The 16,439-nt window shown below is 39.0% G+C and overlaps 2 protein-coding genes across 2 annotated transcripts; one reads left to right on the top strand and one right to left on the bottom strand.

Moving 5' to 3' along the window:
• Window positions 1–4,787: 4,787 nt before the first annotated feature.
• On the top strand, window positions 4,788–7,473 carry LOC148959059 (uncharacterized). The gene has a single exon (XM_089111192.1). It carries the CDS (start codon window positions 4,822–4,824, stop codon window positions 5,854–5,856), a length of 1,035 nt encoding a protein of 344 aa, XP_088967318.1. The 5' UTR covers window positions 4,788–4,821; the 3' UTR covers window positions 5,857–7,473.
• Window positions 7,474–10,251: 2,778 nt separating this feature from the next.
• Window positions 10,252–15,928, bottom strand: LOC148959058 (core alpha-(1,3)-fucosyltransferase-like). Its single transcript, XM_089111191.1, has 2 exons — window positions 15,171–15,928; window positions 10,252–14,295 (listed from the first exon to the last, which is right to left on the bottom strand). Exons 1-2 carry the CDS (start codon window positions 15,781–15,783, stop codon window positions 13,706–13,708), a joined length of 1,203 nt encoding a protein of 400 aa, XP_088967317.1. The 5' UTR covers window positions 15,784–15,928; the 3' UTR covers window positions 10,252–13,705.
• Window positions 15,929–16,439: the final 511 nt, after the last annotated feature.

Here is a 16,439-nt window from a genome sequence, read left to right as displayed (position 1 = left end):
TTAAACATCTCATTTTCATTGAACACATGTTAAATTTACAATTATACGACTCGCTTTCACAGGCATCATATAATTGGCTCAACTGCATTACAATATTTAGAAGTCAATCAGTTCGGGGCTTAGCCATGGTTTGTTTCGACGACAGAAGATATAGTAGGTGCAGCGGAAAGAAATGTTCATGAGTTTCATCAAGATGGATTTAGTTTGATTTGAGTCAAAATTGAGTTGATGTAGCATGTCGGAGAGAGAGGTAGATGAGGTTCCCAGAATGCCAAGGGCACTCATAGAAAGGTTAACAAAGGTAACACGTTTATAGGCAGGGCTCAGTTCCTTGATAATATCGCTATATTTCCTAGCTTTTCGAGTACTGTTTTCGTCGATGTTGCTTTCGAACCCAACAGTAAGCTCTAGCATGTAAAGGATTCGATCTTCAGTTACAAAGACAAGATCTGGTCGATGGGAGTCGCCTGTGATTAAAGAAGGTGATAGAAATGAAGGCTGGTCGGCGTAAAGTGAGCTGTTTCTAGGTGTTGAAAGGGTTTTAGCCAAATATAGAAGTACAGAATAATGTCTCCAGGTATACCTACCATGTTCAAGATAATTCTTGCAGCTAGAGACTATGTGCTGTAATGATTCTGATTAGAGACAGAAAGAGCAGGCAGATGACTGAGTAATTGACCATTTGCAGAGGTTTTTCCTAGTGGCAAGAGTGTTGTTTAGGTATTTGATGGTAAAGTTGTAAATGTTTTTTGGTAACTTTTGCTGGACATTAGACCAACGTTGATTAGTTCCCTTAGAAGCAAATTTTAAGATGCAGGAGATAATAAATCCTTGGGATGTAAGAACGTTTTCAATGCGGTTTTCGTGTTCACTTTGGATGGATTTGAGAACTTGTTTGGTGTTGCGATAAACGTCATATTGTATGTTTGTACCAGTGCTAGAATCTTTCCATAAAGAGCGAATCGCTTGGTTTGGGGAAAGTCTTAAAGAGTTGCGGATAACTGTTTGGCATTTTAAGAACTTGGTAGATGGAAGAATGAGATTGATGCCAAATTTCGATTTTGGCATGACGAGGCTACTTAGTGAAGCACTTATTGGCAGCTCAAGCCACTGTCTAACAAAGCTTGAAACAACATTGTCTAGATTCTCTGTCACCCATGTCTTGCTTAAATCAGCGATGGTCAGGTTCCAGGAAATTTTGGATAGCACATATCGGTGGTCGTTTTCTTGACCAGTAACCACTGCCGCATCGTCAGCGAACTGAAACCAATGGACAGGGCTTAAGGAGTTTGTATAGAAGCCGAACTGGTTGAATTTATTATCTGAGATGTAATGAATGAAAGTATTAAAGCAAAGGTTGAAGGTTAATGGGCTAAGGCAATCACCCTGAAGGACACCGCGGCCTACCGGTATAAAAGGGGTACGAAATGTATCGGTTATGATAGATGTTTTAAAATTAGCGTAAAGGCTGCAGATAATGTTTTGAATGTGCTCAGGGATGTGGTGATAGTGAAGAACTGCTGGGATCAGATTGTGATGGACTTCACCGAAAGCATTCTTTAGGTCTAGTAATGTGATGACGACAGCTCGCTGTTTGATTCGAGCTTTATTAATGATAGAAGCCATGTGTGCAGTATGTTCGAATGTTCCAGACAGTCTTGGAAGAAACCCTTTCTGAATTCTGTGTTCAATGTACATGTTTGCGGAGAGAAATGCAAACATCGAATCGCGTAGGCAAGATGTGAATATTTTCAGTGGAATGGTTTCAAGGGTGATAGGGCGGAAGTTTTCAGGATTAGATGCATCGCCCCGTTTATGGATTAGCACTGTGCAGGCCAGTTTCCACTCCTCAGGTATATCACCCGAACTCCAAATTATTCGAATTAGCTCAGTCAGGTATGTACGGAGATATGGACATCTTTTAAAAGGTATTATTGATAGCTTGTCAAGCGGACAAGGCGAACCAGACGACTTCATTCGACGAACAACTTTCGTGAATAATAATAATAATAATAATAATAATAATATTCAAAGGCAGAGTTAAAGGAAATGGATCGGAAAACAAGAAAGATATTCACCATGAACAGATCTTTACACCCGAGATCAGACTGTACCTCAAGAGAACAGAAGGTGGACGGGGATTGCAATGTCTGGAAGAAGTTGTGAAGCTGGAAGAGCTCAGCCTAGCATTCTATCTAAGCAAGAAGGAGGAAAAGTTGTTGAATGAAGTTGTAAAAGAAGGTCTGTTTCGGGAGACAGAAGACCCAATGGAGAGGAAAAGACAAAATACAGCAGAAAGAAAAAAAACAGTTCGAGGAAAAGGTATTGCATGGGCAATGTGAGAGGGGAACAAAGGAAGTCAGAGACCAAAGGGGGACTTGGCTATGGCTGTTAGCTCTCCCCGAGACCAAGAAGTACCGGGTTGGCGTCCGGCGGGGGCTAGCCTGTCTCATGGCCAGGAGGGGGTCGTTAGTCTTGGTTGGCAGCCCTCCTAGAGATGGTGTCTCGATAAAAACACCGGTGGTGGTGTAACCTTAAAGTCACTAACCTCTAAATGAGTGCAATGACCAGTCAATATATTGATGATAACGGCGTAAATGAGTCTGGAGCTGTAAGCGAAGGCCTCTCGCCCGGCAGGTGCCCTGTGGAACAACAGCGCGGGCCCGGTCGTTATCATGCTACTGTTAGAGTAACAAGAAAAAGGTGGACACAACGAGAGAATAAAAAAGTGATGGAATGCTATTTACGAAGCCAACCAGAAAAAAGAGGATATCGAAAGCGAATGATAAACATCTGGAAAGACAATGATATGTTTGAAGTAAGTGAACAACGTCTGATGGGTCAGTTGAGACAAATTAAGGAAAAGAACTGGCTGTCAGATCTCGAAATTGAGAGGATAAAGAAAAATGTTAATAACATTGAATCGTCAAACGTGCCAAACTATAATGTAGAACAGATTCGGAGGGAAGACATAAGTGATAATGAGAATGATCAGACTGAGCCTGATGTACCGGGAACAGATGAGATCGTGGAGGAGTGGTGCGAAGATGAGAAGCAACTTGTAGAAAGAATTAAAGCAGTCATGAATGAGGCAAATAGAAGTAGGTTACCGAACCTGAAAAGAGTAGATAGGAAAAAAGTAAATGAAGAAGCCAAGAAAGTAGAGGTAGTGCTTAGCAAGATGTCATCAAGTGATATAACGCAAACAAACGATTTGACTTATGCTGCGGCCACAGTTGCGACCGAAAACCTCGGTGTAAAGACAGCAACGAATGTAAACAAGAAGGATCCCTGGTGGAAAATGACAAATTTAAAGAGGGGAAAATGACAAAAACCCGTCACACAGAAGACCTTCAAAAGAAATATCGGCTAAGGGAGAAAGGCGTTAAACATGTAATTGAAGAATTAAAACAGAGAATCATCGCCAAAGCTGCGAAAGTAAGGAGGTACAAAGAGAGAATAAAGCAGTTCAAGCAGAATCGGCTGTTTGAAGAAGTAGGTTTTATCAGGAGATTAACGGAAAAGAGAGATTAAACGAGGTTCCAAATAAGGAGAAAGCTAAGGCATTTTGGAGTGATATCTGGAGCAAGGAGGCCAAACATAATACATCAGCTGAATGGATTGATAAGATCAAACAGGAGGTAGAAGTCAACAGTCAAGAGAATATAGAAATAACAGTCAAGAGAATATAGAAATAACAGACACACAACTGAAGAAGATATTGCAGAAATTTCCCAAAAGGAAAGCACCAGGCCCTGATTTGGTTCAGGGATTCTGGCTAAAGAAATTTACAGTCTTGCATCATAGAATCGTGGAACAGCTGAATAGGTGCTTGAGTGATGGAGATGTACCGATCTGGATGACAAAAGGGCGCGCAACCCTGATTATGGAAGACAATGGTAAGGGAAAAGTGGCGAGCAATTATCGGCCAATTACATGCCTCCCATTAGTTTGGAAATTGCTAACTGGGATTATCGCTTATGGCATGTATAATTTCTTAGAAAGTAGGGACCTGTTGCCACATGAGCAGAAGGGCTGCCGGAAAAAGTCAAGAGGAACGCACGACCAGCTGTTTATTGATAAAATGCTGATGAAAGAAATGAAGCAAAGGAAGAAAAATGTTGCCATGGCGTGGGTTGACTACAAAAAATGCCTACGACATGGTCCCACATTCATGGCTGGAAGAGTGTTTGGAGATATTTGGAATTGCTGAGAACGTAAGAAACCTGCTATCAAATAGTTTGAAAACATGGCGAACAGAGTTAACAGCTTGTGGAGAAAACCTCGGGGATGTCCAAATAAAGAGAGGAATATTTCAAGGAGATTCGCTGTCACCACTGTTGTTTGTGTTGGTGTTGACCCCAATGTCAATGGTCCTGAGGAACGTGTGTCACGGATATGAGTTTAGGAATAGGGAAAAGATAAACCATCTGCTGTTCATGGATGACCTCAAACTGTATGCCAAGAATGAGAAAGGATTAGACTCTTTGATACAAACAGTTCATGTGTTCAGCAGTGACATTGGCATGTAGTTTGGGATAGATAAGTGTGCTCAAATCGTTATTAAAAGAGGAAAAGTGATAGCATCTGACGGTATCATGCTACCAGATGAAAGCAAAATCAAGTCAATGAATGAGGATTGTTCATATAAATACTTAGGTGTTCTTGAATCCGACCAGGTAAAGCAAAAAGAGATGAAAGAAACATTAAGAAATGAGTATAAACGTAGAGTAAGGAAAGTTTTAAAGTCGAAATTGAATGGTAGAAATATGGTTCAAGCTATCAACACATGGGCGGTCTCTGCATTGAGATATTCAGACCATGGATAGAATGACAAGAAAAATGTTGACAATGCACAAGGCATTACATCCTAGAGACAGCGTCTGCAGATTGTACCTACCAAGGAAAGAAGGTGGTCGAGGATTAATTGCAGTAGAAGACTGTATTGACATAGCTAAGCTGGGACTTGAAAGATATATAAGCCAGAGTGATGAACGATTGATAATAGCAACAAGGAGAGAAAAAGTTACATCCAGCGAAAGTGAAGAAGAATTCAAACTGAGAATGAAAATGGAGAGAAAATCTGAGTGGAAAGAAAATGCATTACACGGGCAACATTTGAGGCAAACGGAGAATATACCTAGTAGAGATTCCTGGATTTGGCTCACCAAAGGGAACCTCAGGAAAGAAACTGAAGGTCTTCTGATGGCTGCTCAAGATCAGGCTCTTCGAACAAAGCTGATCAAAGCAAAGATTGATAAAAGCCATGATGACCCTAAGTGTAGGATGTGCAAGGAAGGAGACGAGTCAGTGACTCATATCATAAGCCAGTGCAAGGAGCTTGCCCAAAAGGAATACAAGACCCGACACGACAACGTAGCCGAAGCAGTTCATTGGGAGTTATGCAAGAAAAACGGTTTAGAGCATGCGGAGAAATGGTACGAGCATGTGCCTGAAAGTGTTATGGAAAATGAGAAATGTAAAATATTATGGGACTTCACAATTCAAACTGATCGTGTGATCGGTGCTAGGAGACCTGATATCACAATTCTTGGCAAAGAAACAAGAGAGTGCCAATTGATAGATATAGCGTGCCCTAGCGACAATAAGGTAGCAGAGAAGGAAGATGAAAAGATTGACAAATACAGGGATTTAGCGAGAGAAGTCAACAATTTGTGGAATGTTAAAGTTACAATAATTCATGTTGTGATAGGTGCATTGGGAACTGTGCCCACGCTGTTGGAAAGCCGAATCAAGGACATTGGAATTTCGATCAAGACAGCCCAAATTCAGAAGACGGTATTGTTAGGGACTGCAAGGATTTTACGAAAAGTACTTGAAATCCGATTTTGCTAGTTTCAACTGTGAAAATTGAACATAATGATGGAAACTTTTCATTTTGGATTCCAGTTAAAACTGCAATTACAAATCTCACTATTACAAGGTAATTTGTAACTGGCTAGCCTGTTTTCACAAAATAAGACTATTACAATCGTAGTAAAGAGAAAAGAAAAAAAAACGTTAAAAGGGGAGTAGCTCTGGGTTAGTCCATGTTTTGTTCCTAACGCAAAATCTGTAATAGGTGGTACGAATGGATATCGTAGAAAGCTTAGAAATGAGATATCGTTTGTGTTGATCATCGATGGAAAGAGAGTCACACATTTCAAGGAATGAGCTGCATGAGTCGCTGAAGATGCCAAGAGAGCTGATGGAGAGATTTATAAATATGACAGATTTGAACCTTGGTCTTAGATCTGAGACAAGGCGAGCATATTTTAAACGTTTCCTTTCTGCATTGCAGTTAAGGTTAGTTTCAAATCCTATCGTTAGTTCCAGAACATAAAGAATGTTTTCCTTCGTACACAGAAGTAGATCTAGACGCAGATTGTCTCCAGTTATGATGGATGGTGAGGAGAAGCCAGGTATATCGGCAAAAAGAGAGGATCCCTCTATTGCTTTCAAGGAGGTTGCAAGAAAATTTAGAGCAGAATTATGACGCCAGGTATAACGACCTTGTTCGAGATAAACTTTGCAGCCTGCAACGACATGGAGTAAAGTTTCGGGAAGAAGGCAGAATTCGCAATCAGATGATTGGCTTAGGTTCCAAAGGCTTAGATTTTTGTGCGTAGGGAGAGTATTGTTCAGGTATTTGATGGTGAAGTTGAAGATGTTCGTGGGTAGGTTGCTCTGCACAACAGGTTGTTCTGTAGGTTGCTCTTGAATTTGCAAAACCTATGGTGCCATCGTAACTTACTTAATTGTCAGGCGATAAATCCTAATTAGAGGAGACTCAGCGAACTCCGATTTGAGTTCTTTGAGCCTCCTCGTAGCATCGAGGTCGCTGTGCATGCACAGCTCATTACGTTCTGACTAGAGATGTATTCCTATTGGCTATTCCAACTCGCTCTTGACAGCAATGAATCAAAAAAGGAGTATATCAACCCCCCACACGCCCATTCCCATCAGTTTTTTCCGAGCGCCAGTTTCAACTCGCTAACTAGTTTCAACAGCATTAGATTCAACGAGACGATAAAATGGATGCAACGCAAGAAGAGCAAACTTCGACCGAAAGCAAACCAAACAAGAATTTTTTCGGGACCAAAAGAAAGTTTGTTTCGCAAACACAGTTCGACGATCTGCAGTCAACAGTTTCGGAAATGAGGAGTGAGATGGCTTCGTTAATGACACTGATTAAAGATAAATTGAGTCCACCAAACAAGAAAGTTTGTGTTGACGACGGCAGTCAGTCTGCCAGCCACACAAACCTTTTACCAAACGAGAATCAGTTTCTCGACTAAACAACTAGCAATTAGTTTGCTATGCCTTCCCTCGGAGATCAGTTCTCCACTTTTCAAGATTCTACTGGGTCTCTGGGCGTAGGCATGCCAATAGCGCCTAATCCCACATCACCGACAGCGGGAAGTAATTTCTCCGTGGAATCAAGAGAGGGTACTTTCATCCCTTCCTATGAAAATTTTGACATTGGAATTGCTACTACTCTTCAGCAAGAATGTCAAGATTCCTCGAAGCTCCATTTTGTACAGGACGAAGATCTTGGTCCTAATATCTCTACGGAATATGCAAAATACTGTATGTTGAGGATTGTTGCCGTAAGCGAATCCTTAACACAGAGCTCGCAAAGTTAAAGGAAGGTTTTAGGCGTCCTGAAAACTGCCCCGCACTCAGTGTGCCTACAATTAACTAACATTGTGTGTGAATCCGACCACAATGAAATGCTACATTGCATCTCTAAAGCCATGTAGTCATTGTATCAAACGATGTATGTTCCCTTTTGACCAATGCGCGTGAATGATAATAATGCCTTGAAGATACGTTTAAAAAGTCTTAAGATGAAAGAATTAATTGTAAAGACCGACTGCTGGATATCCTGAACAAAAGGGGTGACGATGAGTGATGAAAGATGATGAAGAGGTCCACGGTCGCTCAAACATGAGCCTTTCGTTATGGAAGAGGAAAGAAGATGAAATAGCTACGTTTTGCGGTTTCATATGTCGTTGAATCACGTTATATGAAAACCAGCCATAAGTTCTTCAATTTTCAAATTCAATAAAAATACATTCCAGAAATGCATCAAGGTTATACCTATGGTTATACGCCGGCATTTAACAGGTGTTCAAAATATTATCCCCGAACAATACCATTTCCATGGAGGCGGGAAAGTGGCGTAACGATAAAGCCTGTACATTCAATTTCTGATTGCAGCAAGACGGGGGTTATGCAAACAGAAATAAAATACAAATGGAAATTACCCAGTTAGGAAGACAAATTACCAAAACTAAACGGGAACATTCTCAAAAAAGAAAGCAATAAAACGCACAGCACAAAGATTCTCGCTCATAAACTGAATAATGAACTTAATTGGAAAACGTCCGAAAATTTCCTCTAAAAAGAGAGAAATGATCTAACAGATGAACTAATATATATATAAATATATATATAGAGAGAGAAAAAACCCTTCGTCCAATCTTAAACTAAAAAGCATGTAGTGACCATTGTCTAAACGTAATCATGTCCTCCATTGTGATTCTGTCATTAACACTTTCCATTGTCTTCGTATCCACGTAACGTAATAAACAACACATTTGTAGCGTCCCCTTGTTATATGTGTATACGCCCTAAATTGTAATAAGTCAGTCAGTAAATTCATCAAGACGCAACGGTCACGCAATATCGTCTCTTGCTGGCTCCGTGTTTTCTGCACGTTAAATCAGACATAAAAAACGACAGCATTCGCAACAACAAAACCAAAATTAAATATAGGAACTTCGTCAATCAGCGTACCTATAAGCAAAGTAACTTTTTCTACTAAAACAGAACACAAAGGAAAAATAATAGCCTTGAAGGAACAACTTAGCTCCGAATGAGTGAGAAATTCAAGAAAGCAAATCATTAATGAGGAATTCCCTCAATTTTCAGTTGAAATTTTAATCTGCCGTTGAACGACCACGATTTTTCCTTACATAGGATACATAGCGTTTCCAATGAAGTCTAAAAAATCCTTAAGACAAAGACCGGTCCCCTTATGAAGAAAGCCTTTCTACTTCGATCTTTCTACGAATTCTAAGATATAAGCTGATGGTTTAAGTATTTCATTCCATCAAATTATCTTAAAAATATTTCAATTATTGACGTGATAGCAATTACGGGCGGTTATTAAGTCATTTCCTTCAGTATTTTGAATCTGGACCTGCCCGTGCAGAGCTCTGAAAACTAACGGCATTGCCTTTATGAGTTGCATATAACATAAACGTCAAGTCACTGATGTACAGATGACTGAGGCAAAATCCAGGATTTGGAAAAACTTGTATAAATTGAATATTCAAGACAGTTATTACAGGCATTGAGTCATGGTAAATGCTGGTTCTCCGCGGGGGGTTTGTCTGTTTCCATGTGATAAGTTTGTTTTCATGTGATCAGACATTCTTTGTCGAAAGCGAAAGGCATTTGAAAAGCCTTTGTGGCATTTGAAAGGTACAAATGGGGGAAGAAGTTTTGAAATCTTTTGTAGAGAGCAAGAGAAAAGAGAGAAAGAAAGAACCTTTAGAAACGGCGGAAGAAAGAGCACATACAACATCGTGTGTGCATTTTGCTTGACAGCCAATCAGATTAGGGAAGCTATCATAATGACTCAGCAATTTTTGCAATTTGGGTATACGCTTCCTAATTACCATGACTCAATGCCTTTAAGGGGCAGTTTTCCAATACAAATAGCGTACGGGGTTTATAGAAACTAAAAGGAACTTATAGATATTTAGAAAAAATAATTAGTTTTCCAACAAATTTGTGCGATGGTTTCGTGGAGTGATTTGCTCCTCGCAATTTTTGGGACTTTTTTATCCAGGTTAAATTTTATTAAACCCAGTGCAAGGAAACCAAGCAAAGCCATTCTTGATGAGGTTTTAAACCTCCATGATAAATAAATAACAGCAGAGATTCGGTATCCACTAATCGTGGCTAGGCTACGTTCTAAAATCACCGTTTTCAGCTTTTTCGTGTTCAACCGACTGAAATTTCAACTAAGACACCGGAAGCTCGAATTTCCGAGAAATATTTTCACCGCTTTCCGGAAATAGTTTATCCAAATTCATATAAAAATCGCCGATATCCGATTTCCTTATAAAAACCCCACCAAATATAATACTGCTATTTGTCTGGCCACGCAGATCTCGTGTTAAGACTTTCACCAATTCCATTCATTCTATTTCGTATTGGTCACAGTTGACTATCAATATTTATTTGTAATGTTGCCCCACATATGTAATCGCATTTTTGTTTACCACTTTGGGTACGGATCCGTTCGGGTCCGATCCCATGTTATCAGGCCCGAAGGGCACGGATAGTCTTTGCGTTTACACGGGACCTGGCGGACCCGATCCGGTTTGGATCTGCTATCCGTGTCCGTTTGGAATCGCTTTTGAAGATATTCCCGTTTGGATCCGATCCCAAAAAGGCCTCGTGTTAACGGCTGAGATCGGATCCAAACAGGTACGGATCCAAAATAAGACGGAAGGTGTCCATTTTGAGGTACCTCGTATATTGCATTCCTAGGCTTGGTGCCAAATAGACAAGAAATTAATTGTTTCGAATCTTTCGACTTGGTTTATCCTCAGCTATCAAAGCTATTTATCAAAATGTTTGCTTTTTCAAAATGAATAAAGAGGTTGATAAAGGACCAAGGAGCAAAGTTTTTGGTTGGACTGATGAGGAGACGGCTCTATTGCTGAAAGTTGTGCTGGAAAATAAAGTAAACAAAATCCAGGAGCATCTTATTGAGAAAAAGTAAAACAAAATATGAAGGCAGATACAATAGCCTTCGACCTCTGTAAAATAAAAAAATAATTTTCTTCCTTCTGAGGTTGAATAATTGCCGCTAAAATTTCATTTTTGGAATGAGCACGCAAATCTGCGCATCTTGGATCCATACGGATCCGATCCCGTGTACAAGCAAATATTTTCAGATCCGATCCCGTGTAAACACCCCCTCCAAAATGAGTTCGGATCCAAATGGATCTCATACCTTTTGGAACCGATCCCGTGTAATTGATCGTTATTGTATTAGCAATAGATATTATTGCGTTACCATAAGAAACCGCTATGGCAACTGTTAGAAAATATGAAGACTCTGCGGAGGACACGTTGTAAATAATGAATATTGTTTAGTTTATTTCCGCATTCATTGATAGGATTTTGATCGTTGGATTGCTTGAATGTAGATTGTTTTCATTTTCGATTGGAACACGAACGCGTGTACTGAATTAAAATTGAATATGTTTAGAGATTATATGGATATCGGTTTGTAATCGTTCATAACGGATCCAGTGTTTCCTAATATGACTGATTGAGAGAACCTTGGAATCATAACCAGTTTGTTTTCCTCTTGTTTATCTTGAACAGAATTTATAGTACGGGTACATTGCTCGGTTTAACTATTCCGGCAAAAATTGTTTATTTGACAATTTACCCATCAGCAACCATAGGATTTAGAGAGACGTATATATGTACACTACCAGGACAAAAGTATTGCAACACCTGCGAAGGCGATTAATGGCGGATCACGCAATAACTTTTGTTGTTGTCTGATTAAGCTATTGTTTAATCAGCCAATGGCACGCAAATAAAATTGCAAATTCAATGAAGCGTTAATTCGAATATTCCATTTTCATTTTTCAAAATTTTAAATCAGCAATTCAAGTAACTTTTAATTAAACCAACATTTTGTGGAGGTGCTTCTGGCTCTGATAAGTGCGGAAAATTGCTTTGGAATTGATGCACAAGATTTGTTGATGAAATGCACTGGGATTCTGTTTTATTCTCAATAAACTCTCTTAGTCAGTTTTTGTTTGGACCTTAGCGAACCTTGTGGATTTCAAATCAGATCATTTTTGTTGGCAACAAGAAATATTCGCTTATTTTAAGGTTAGGTCTTTGTGATGGCCGAGGAAGGACATAGAGTTTGCAGATTTTCAGGTAAATTTGAGTAAAAATGGCCTTGTAAGGGGGATGTATTGCTTTTTATGATAAAAACGTCCTTCCTCACTTTCCTAGCATTGATTTGATTTCACCAAAGAAACTGTTTTGCATTATGTTGATATGTTTCATTGCATTGACTCGCACGTCGCTAGTTTATGATATACACTTGCGTTCAAAAAGTATTGGGACAAATTCGATAAACGAATTATGGCGTTGCGTTGGATTCGGTTTTGCAACGGAAACTTTTTCAGATTTGGGCAGTCTTTCTCCAAATAATCTAGGCCTACGTATCCCCAAAGTAGAATAAAAAGTTAAGAAAATGCTTCAACTTATAAATTATAACTTTGAAAACATAGGATTCTTAAGATTTTCCTGAATATAACAACAAAATATGCAGAAGGGTTGAATGGCCTGATAACAGCAAAGTCACATGACCTTTACAAAATTTTAGAGATGTCCAAACAAATTCAACTTTTTAATTCCACGTTTGCATAACAAAGAAATTTATAAAAGAAATTATAAAATCAAAATTTTTAGCTTCAAATAAAGTTTGCTACATCAACGAAAATGCTACAATTTTGCTAAATTATTGCATTTACTCGAGTCCATTTTAAAACTGCGTAGCATTCAAGGAGAAGCCATTGTATTCGTCGGTGATGATTAATTTTTGTTATGAGAGAGCATTTTCTTCCTATAAAGCTGAAAAATTGGTATTTTTTATGATTTTTATAGCCATTTTTTTGCTTATGTTCCAACATTTAGCTTCTTTTTACATGACAACATAATTTCTAGTAAGGATTCAAACCTATTATTTCGCAGTTCCCTCAGTAAAGACCTTTCGTCCCACGGCGTCGTAAACTTCTCCGGTCTGCCATCCCTTGGTAAATTTTTTACTGATCTTGTACGGAAAATCTTTTTACACACCAGAAAAGCTGTACTCGTTGAGCAACCGACAATTGATGCAATTTTACGAAATTCATTTGCTTTATTTTAGTAGAAAGCAATTTGTAAGCGCTTCTCCTAACTCAGTTCTTGAATTTCAAGAGCCTCCAGGTTTTCGTCTCAAGGCCTATAGAAATTTTATGGTCGACGTCTTTTAATTGTTTGGCGTACATAAAATGCTTTGAAACATCAACAATGTCTTGTGAAAGTTTCATGGAAATAGCTGCTGTACTTATTTAATGAGAAAGATTTTAAAAAAGTCTTTTCAAGTTTGTTGCATAAAATGTCTTCGAAATTTCGAAGTGTGTCCCAATACTTTTTGAACGTAAGTGTACTTGGGTGTACAATATTTGCTTGCTTTTTTTCAGAGCGATTATAAAGTATTCTATAGATTACGAAAATACAGTACATTACAGGCATTTTTCACATTACGTCGCGATTATTTACAACCGTTGAATATCAGCCCCTTGACATTAAAACCATTTTATACCTAAGGGAGCAACCAAAAACATAGTGTTTCGAACGAAGAATAAGGACACGACTGTATGGGCTTCGCATTTTTCAAAAGCTAAGCTTTAGTACTTTCTTTTACAGATATTAAATGTTGTTCAAACAAATCGACAGTTGAGCTATTGAAAAAAGATTGTCTATCTGTCTATAGCTTTTGCCCTTTGTGATAATCAGGTATCACCCCTAAATATTTTAAATGATGGAATAACATTTTATGAAAATAGTGTGGGAGGAAAACATTCTTTATTAAAGATTTGAAATTTCAGCTTCTAGATATTATAGACTGCAAAGGTTTCTTTTCCAAGTCACAAGTTTTCTTGCCCCAAAATTCCTCAAGGTCGATCGTTTTCGGGGGTAACTTCAATTCCTGGGCAGCTTTACAAAATTCACACATGCAATGGTGATTCTTGAGTTTATAATTATATCTCCATTTGTGATATTCATTGTAGGCAGTGTCATTCTTATCCAGATAGTCAAGATAACTGGCCAGTTTTTGGATACTTTCAAACTTTTGTATATCAACAAATGATCCAGGGACTGCAAGTTTTTCATTGTAATAATCCCCATAACCAAAAACAACTGGAACCAAGCCAGCCTCCAGACCGTTCAGCCAATATTTCTCTGTAATGTAATCCTTGCAAAAACTGTTCTCAAAAGCAAGAAAGAATTTATATTGCTGCATGATTTCTGTGCACTGTTTGCTATTTCTTGGGCAATTAGGAGTTTGCGGCTTGAACTGTCTTGAACAACCACCATACACATCCAATTTTGCGTGCGCTCGTAACTTGTTTACAAAATTAATTCTGTCATAATCGCAATGCGAGTTCATCCATGTGATCAACTTGCTTTTACCTAAAAGAAGAACGATGTCGTGAAACCTGGAAAACTAATAGGCCGCACTACAACTGGCCTAGTACAAGCCAGACTAACATATTCTTCTGGATCGGGTGTGGATCACATAACAATTTTAAATTTAACCGCACAGGTCAGAATGGGGGGAGCGGCTACAGTAAGCGAAAGTAATTCAGGAACAATCTCAACAAAAATTGCTACATCATGCTAACAAACAAGGTAATGTACTAAGCAACTATGAAATCGAGAAAAAGGTGAACAAGTACCGAGTTAAAGCACCGGGTTAAAGAAATGCAACGGATGCCTTGGATATGTTTTTGTTCTCCAGCCATTGAAATCGGTTCCAGCCAGTCATAGCCCCATGGAAATAATTTCTATATGGAAAGCAGGCTACTTTCGTGTTAAACATAAAAGGTTGCAAAGTAGATAGTTTATGCAAGAATTTATGCGACGTTGCACAGACTTGAATAATTGTATTCGATAGAGACTGTAATTACAGAACGAAGAAGATCTGATGTACCAAAAACTGTCCACCTTGACCTAGGAACTTTGTTGATGCTCTCATCATAACAAAATTACCTATGCGATGAACAAAGATAATTGAACTATTATGTAAATTAAATCAAAGGTTAGGCCCCTTTTCAAAACCAGCTTTGTACTGAATGTACCTCTCTTATGAGAAATGAGAAACATGAGAAATAAAAAAGCAAAGTTATTTTTATCCCTAAACAACGGAGATTGTTCCAACAAAATTGGTAAACAGTGAATAAGACTTAGCCCGCCTTTGCGCTATAAACCAACCTTTTTATTTCTCATAAAAGCTTTCTCCAAATTGCCTCTGAAAAACACTAGGCTATGAGTAAGTCATCCCTTACCTGCTGCAAAATTTTGGCCGAGCTGCGGCCGTTCGTCTTCATTTTCGAGCGGAAAGTAGAAATGATATGTTATAGTAATGTCGGAATCATGTCTGTAAGTTGCAGTCCAGTTGAATAGGCCGCTGTAGGCTTTTGGATCCATAAAAGAAAATATAGGGCTTTCATGCATGTAGAAAAGCCAAATTTGATGAGGTGGGCGTCGTGTTCTTGAAATTTCTTTAAGATGATTCAGATTAGGGAGATCTCGCCCATAGAAAACTACCATATCGCTGCTTGGAAGCTCGTCTTTACTGTATGTTACATTGCAGTCGTGAACTGGACACATTTTTCCATCACTGTTTGTGAAATTGTAATTGTATGGAATATACCACCATGGCGTAGCTCCAAACAGCGAAGTGTAAATCAATATCTTCTTTCTTGGGCGTATTGGGTTTGACGTTGCAGCAACAGTTTTATTATCGTAACCATTATTTGCAGCGAACAGAAGCGAACTAAGTTTGGACGGTCTAAAGATGAATTTATGCTTCCATGATAATACCGAATTGAAAATCAACAACGACAAAGTTGATATTATGAAGAAAAACAAAACGCATTTAAACTTTGCTAGTCTCATTGCTAGCTAATGATCGAAGAAACCCGAACTAACAATGTCTTTGCGCCCAGAAAAGGTGAACGAGAACATGTTCAGAAGACCAGGTCGCAGACGGGGGGACACTGCGGAATTTACCTGGGCAAAGAATTTGTTTTTATTATGCAAAAAGCAAAACAACCTGCACTTTTCATCTCACCCCTAGTTAGTTTCATATTCAACGATAATCTTGTAAAAATGGCTTTGGCAAAAAAAACATTTTGAATCATTTTGACAAGCTGGATAATTTCAAACGTTTAAGTCTAGAGTGTCACTTTGCGTACCTTTGCCTTTCAAGGGGCTTATTACCACTGATCTATAAAATAGACTTCCTATTTAGTTTAAAATAGTCTTTTTTATAGATCAGTGCTTATTACGTGGAGCGGACTGGCCCAGTTTTCCGAGCTGTCTGCGACTTCCTAACGATTATATGGAGAACGTCAGCCCGGCCAGAAAATTGGCGGTAAAACTTTCGGCAGGAAACAGGGCCCACGCAACCGGGGGGGGGAGGGTTGGGGCGGGGTTGCCACTGCCCCCCATTTTTTGTGAAGCAGGTAATTTCAAAGCTATAATCAAAGGTGAAAGCAGCCTCGGTCCTCCACTTTCATTAGCCTTGCCCCCCCCACTCCCTCACTTTCAAA

This window comes from Rhopilema esculentum, chromosome 11, assembly GCF_057945365.1.
Source record: "Rhopilema esculentum isolate cy_ngs chromosome 11, ASM5794536v1, whole genome shotgun sequence".
NCBI classification, from domain to species: Eukaryota; Metazoa; Cnidaria; class Scyphozoa; order Rhizostomeae; family Rhizostomatidae; genus Rhopilema; species Rhopilema esculentum.
The sequence above is the reverse complement of the archived record's forward strand: the minus strand, read 5'-3'. Positions and strand labels throughout refer to the sequence as shown.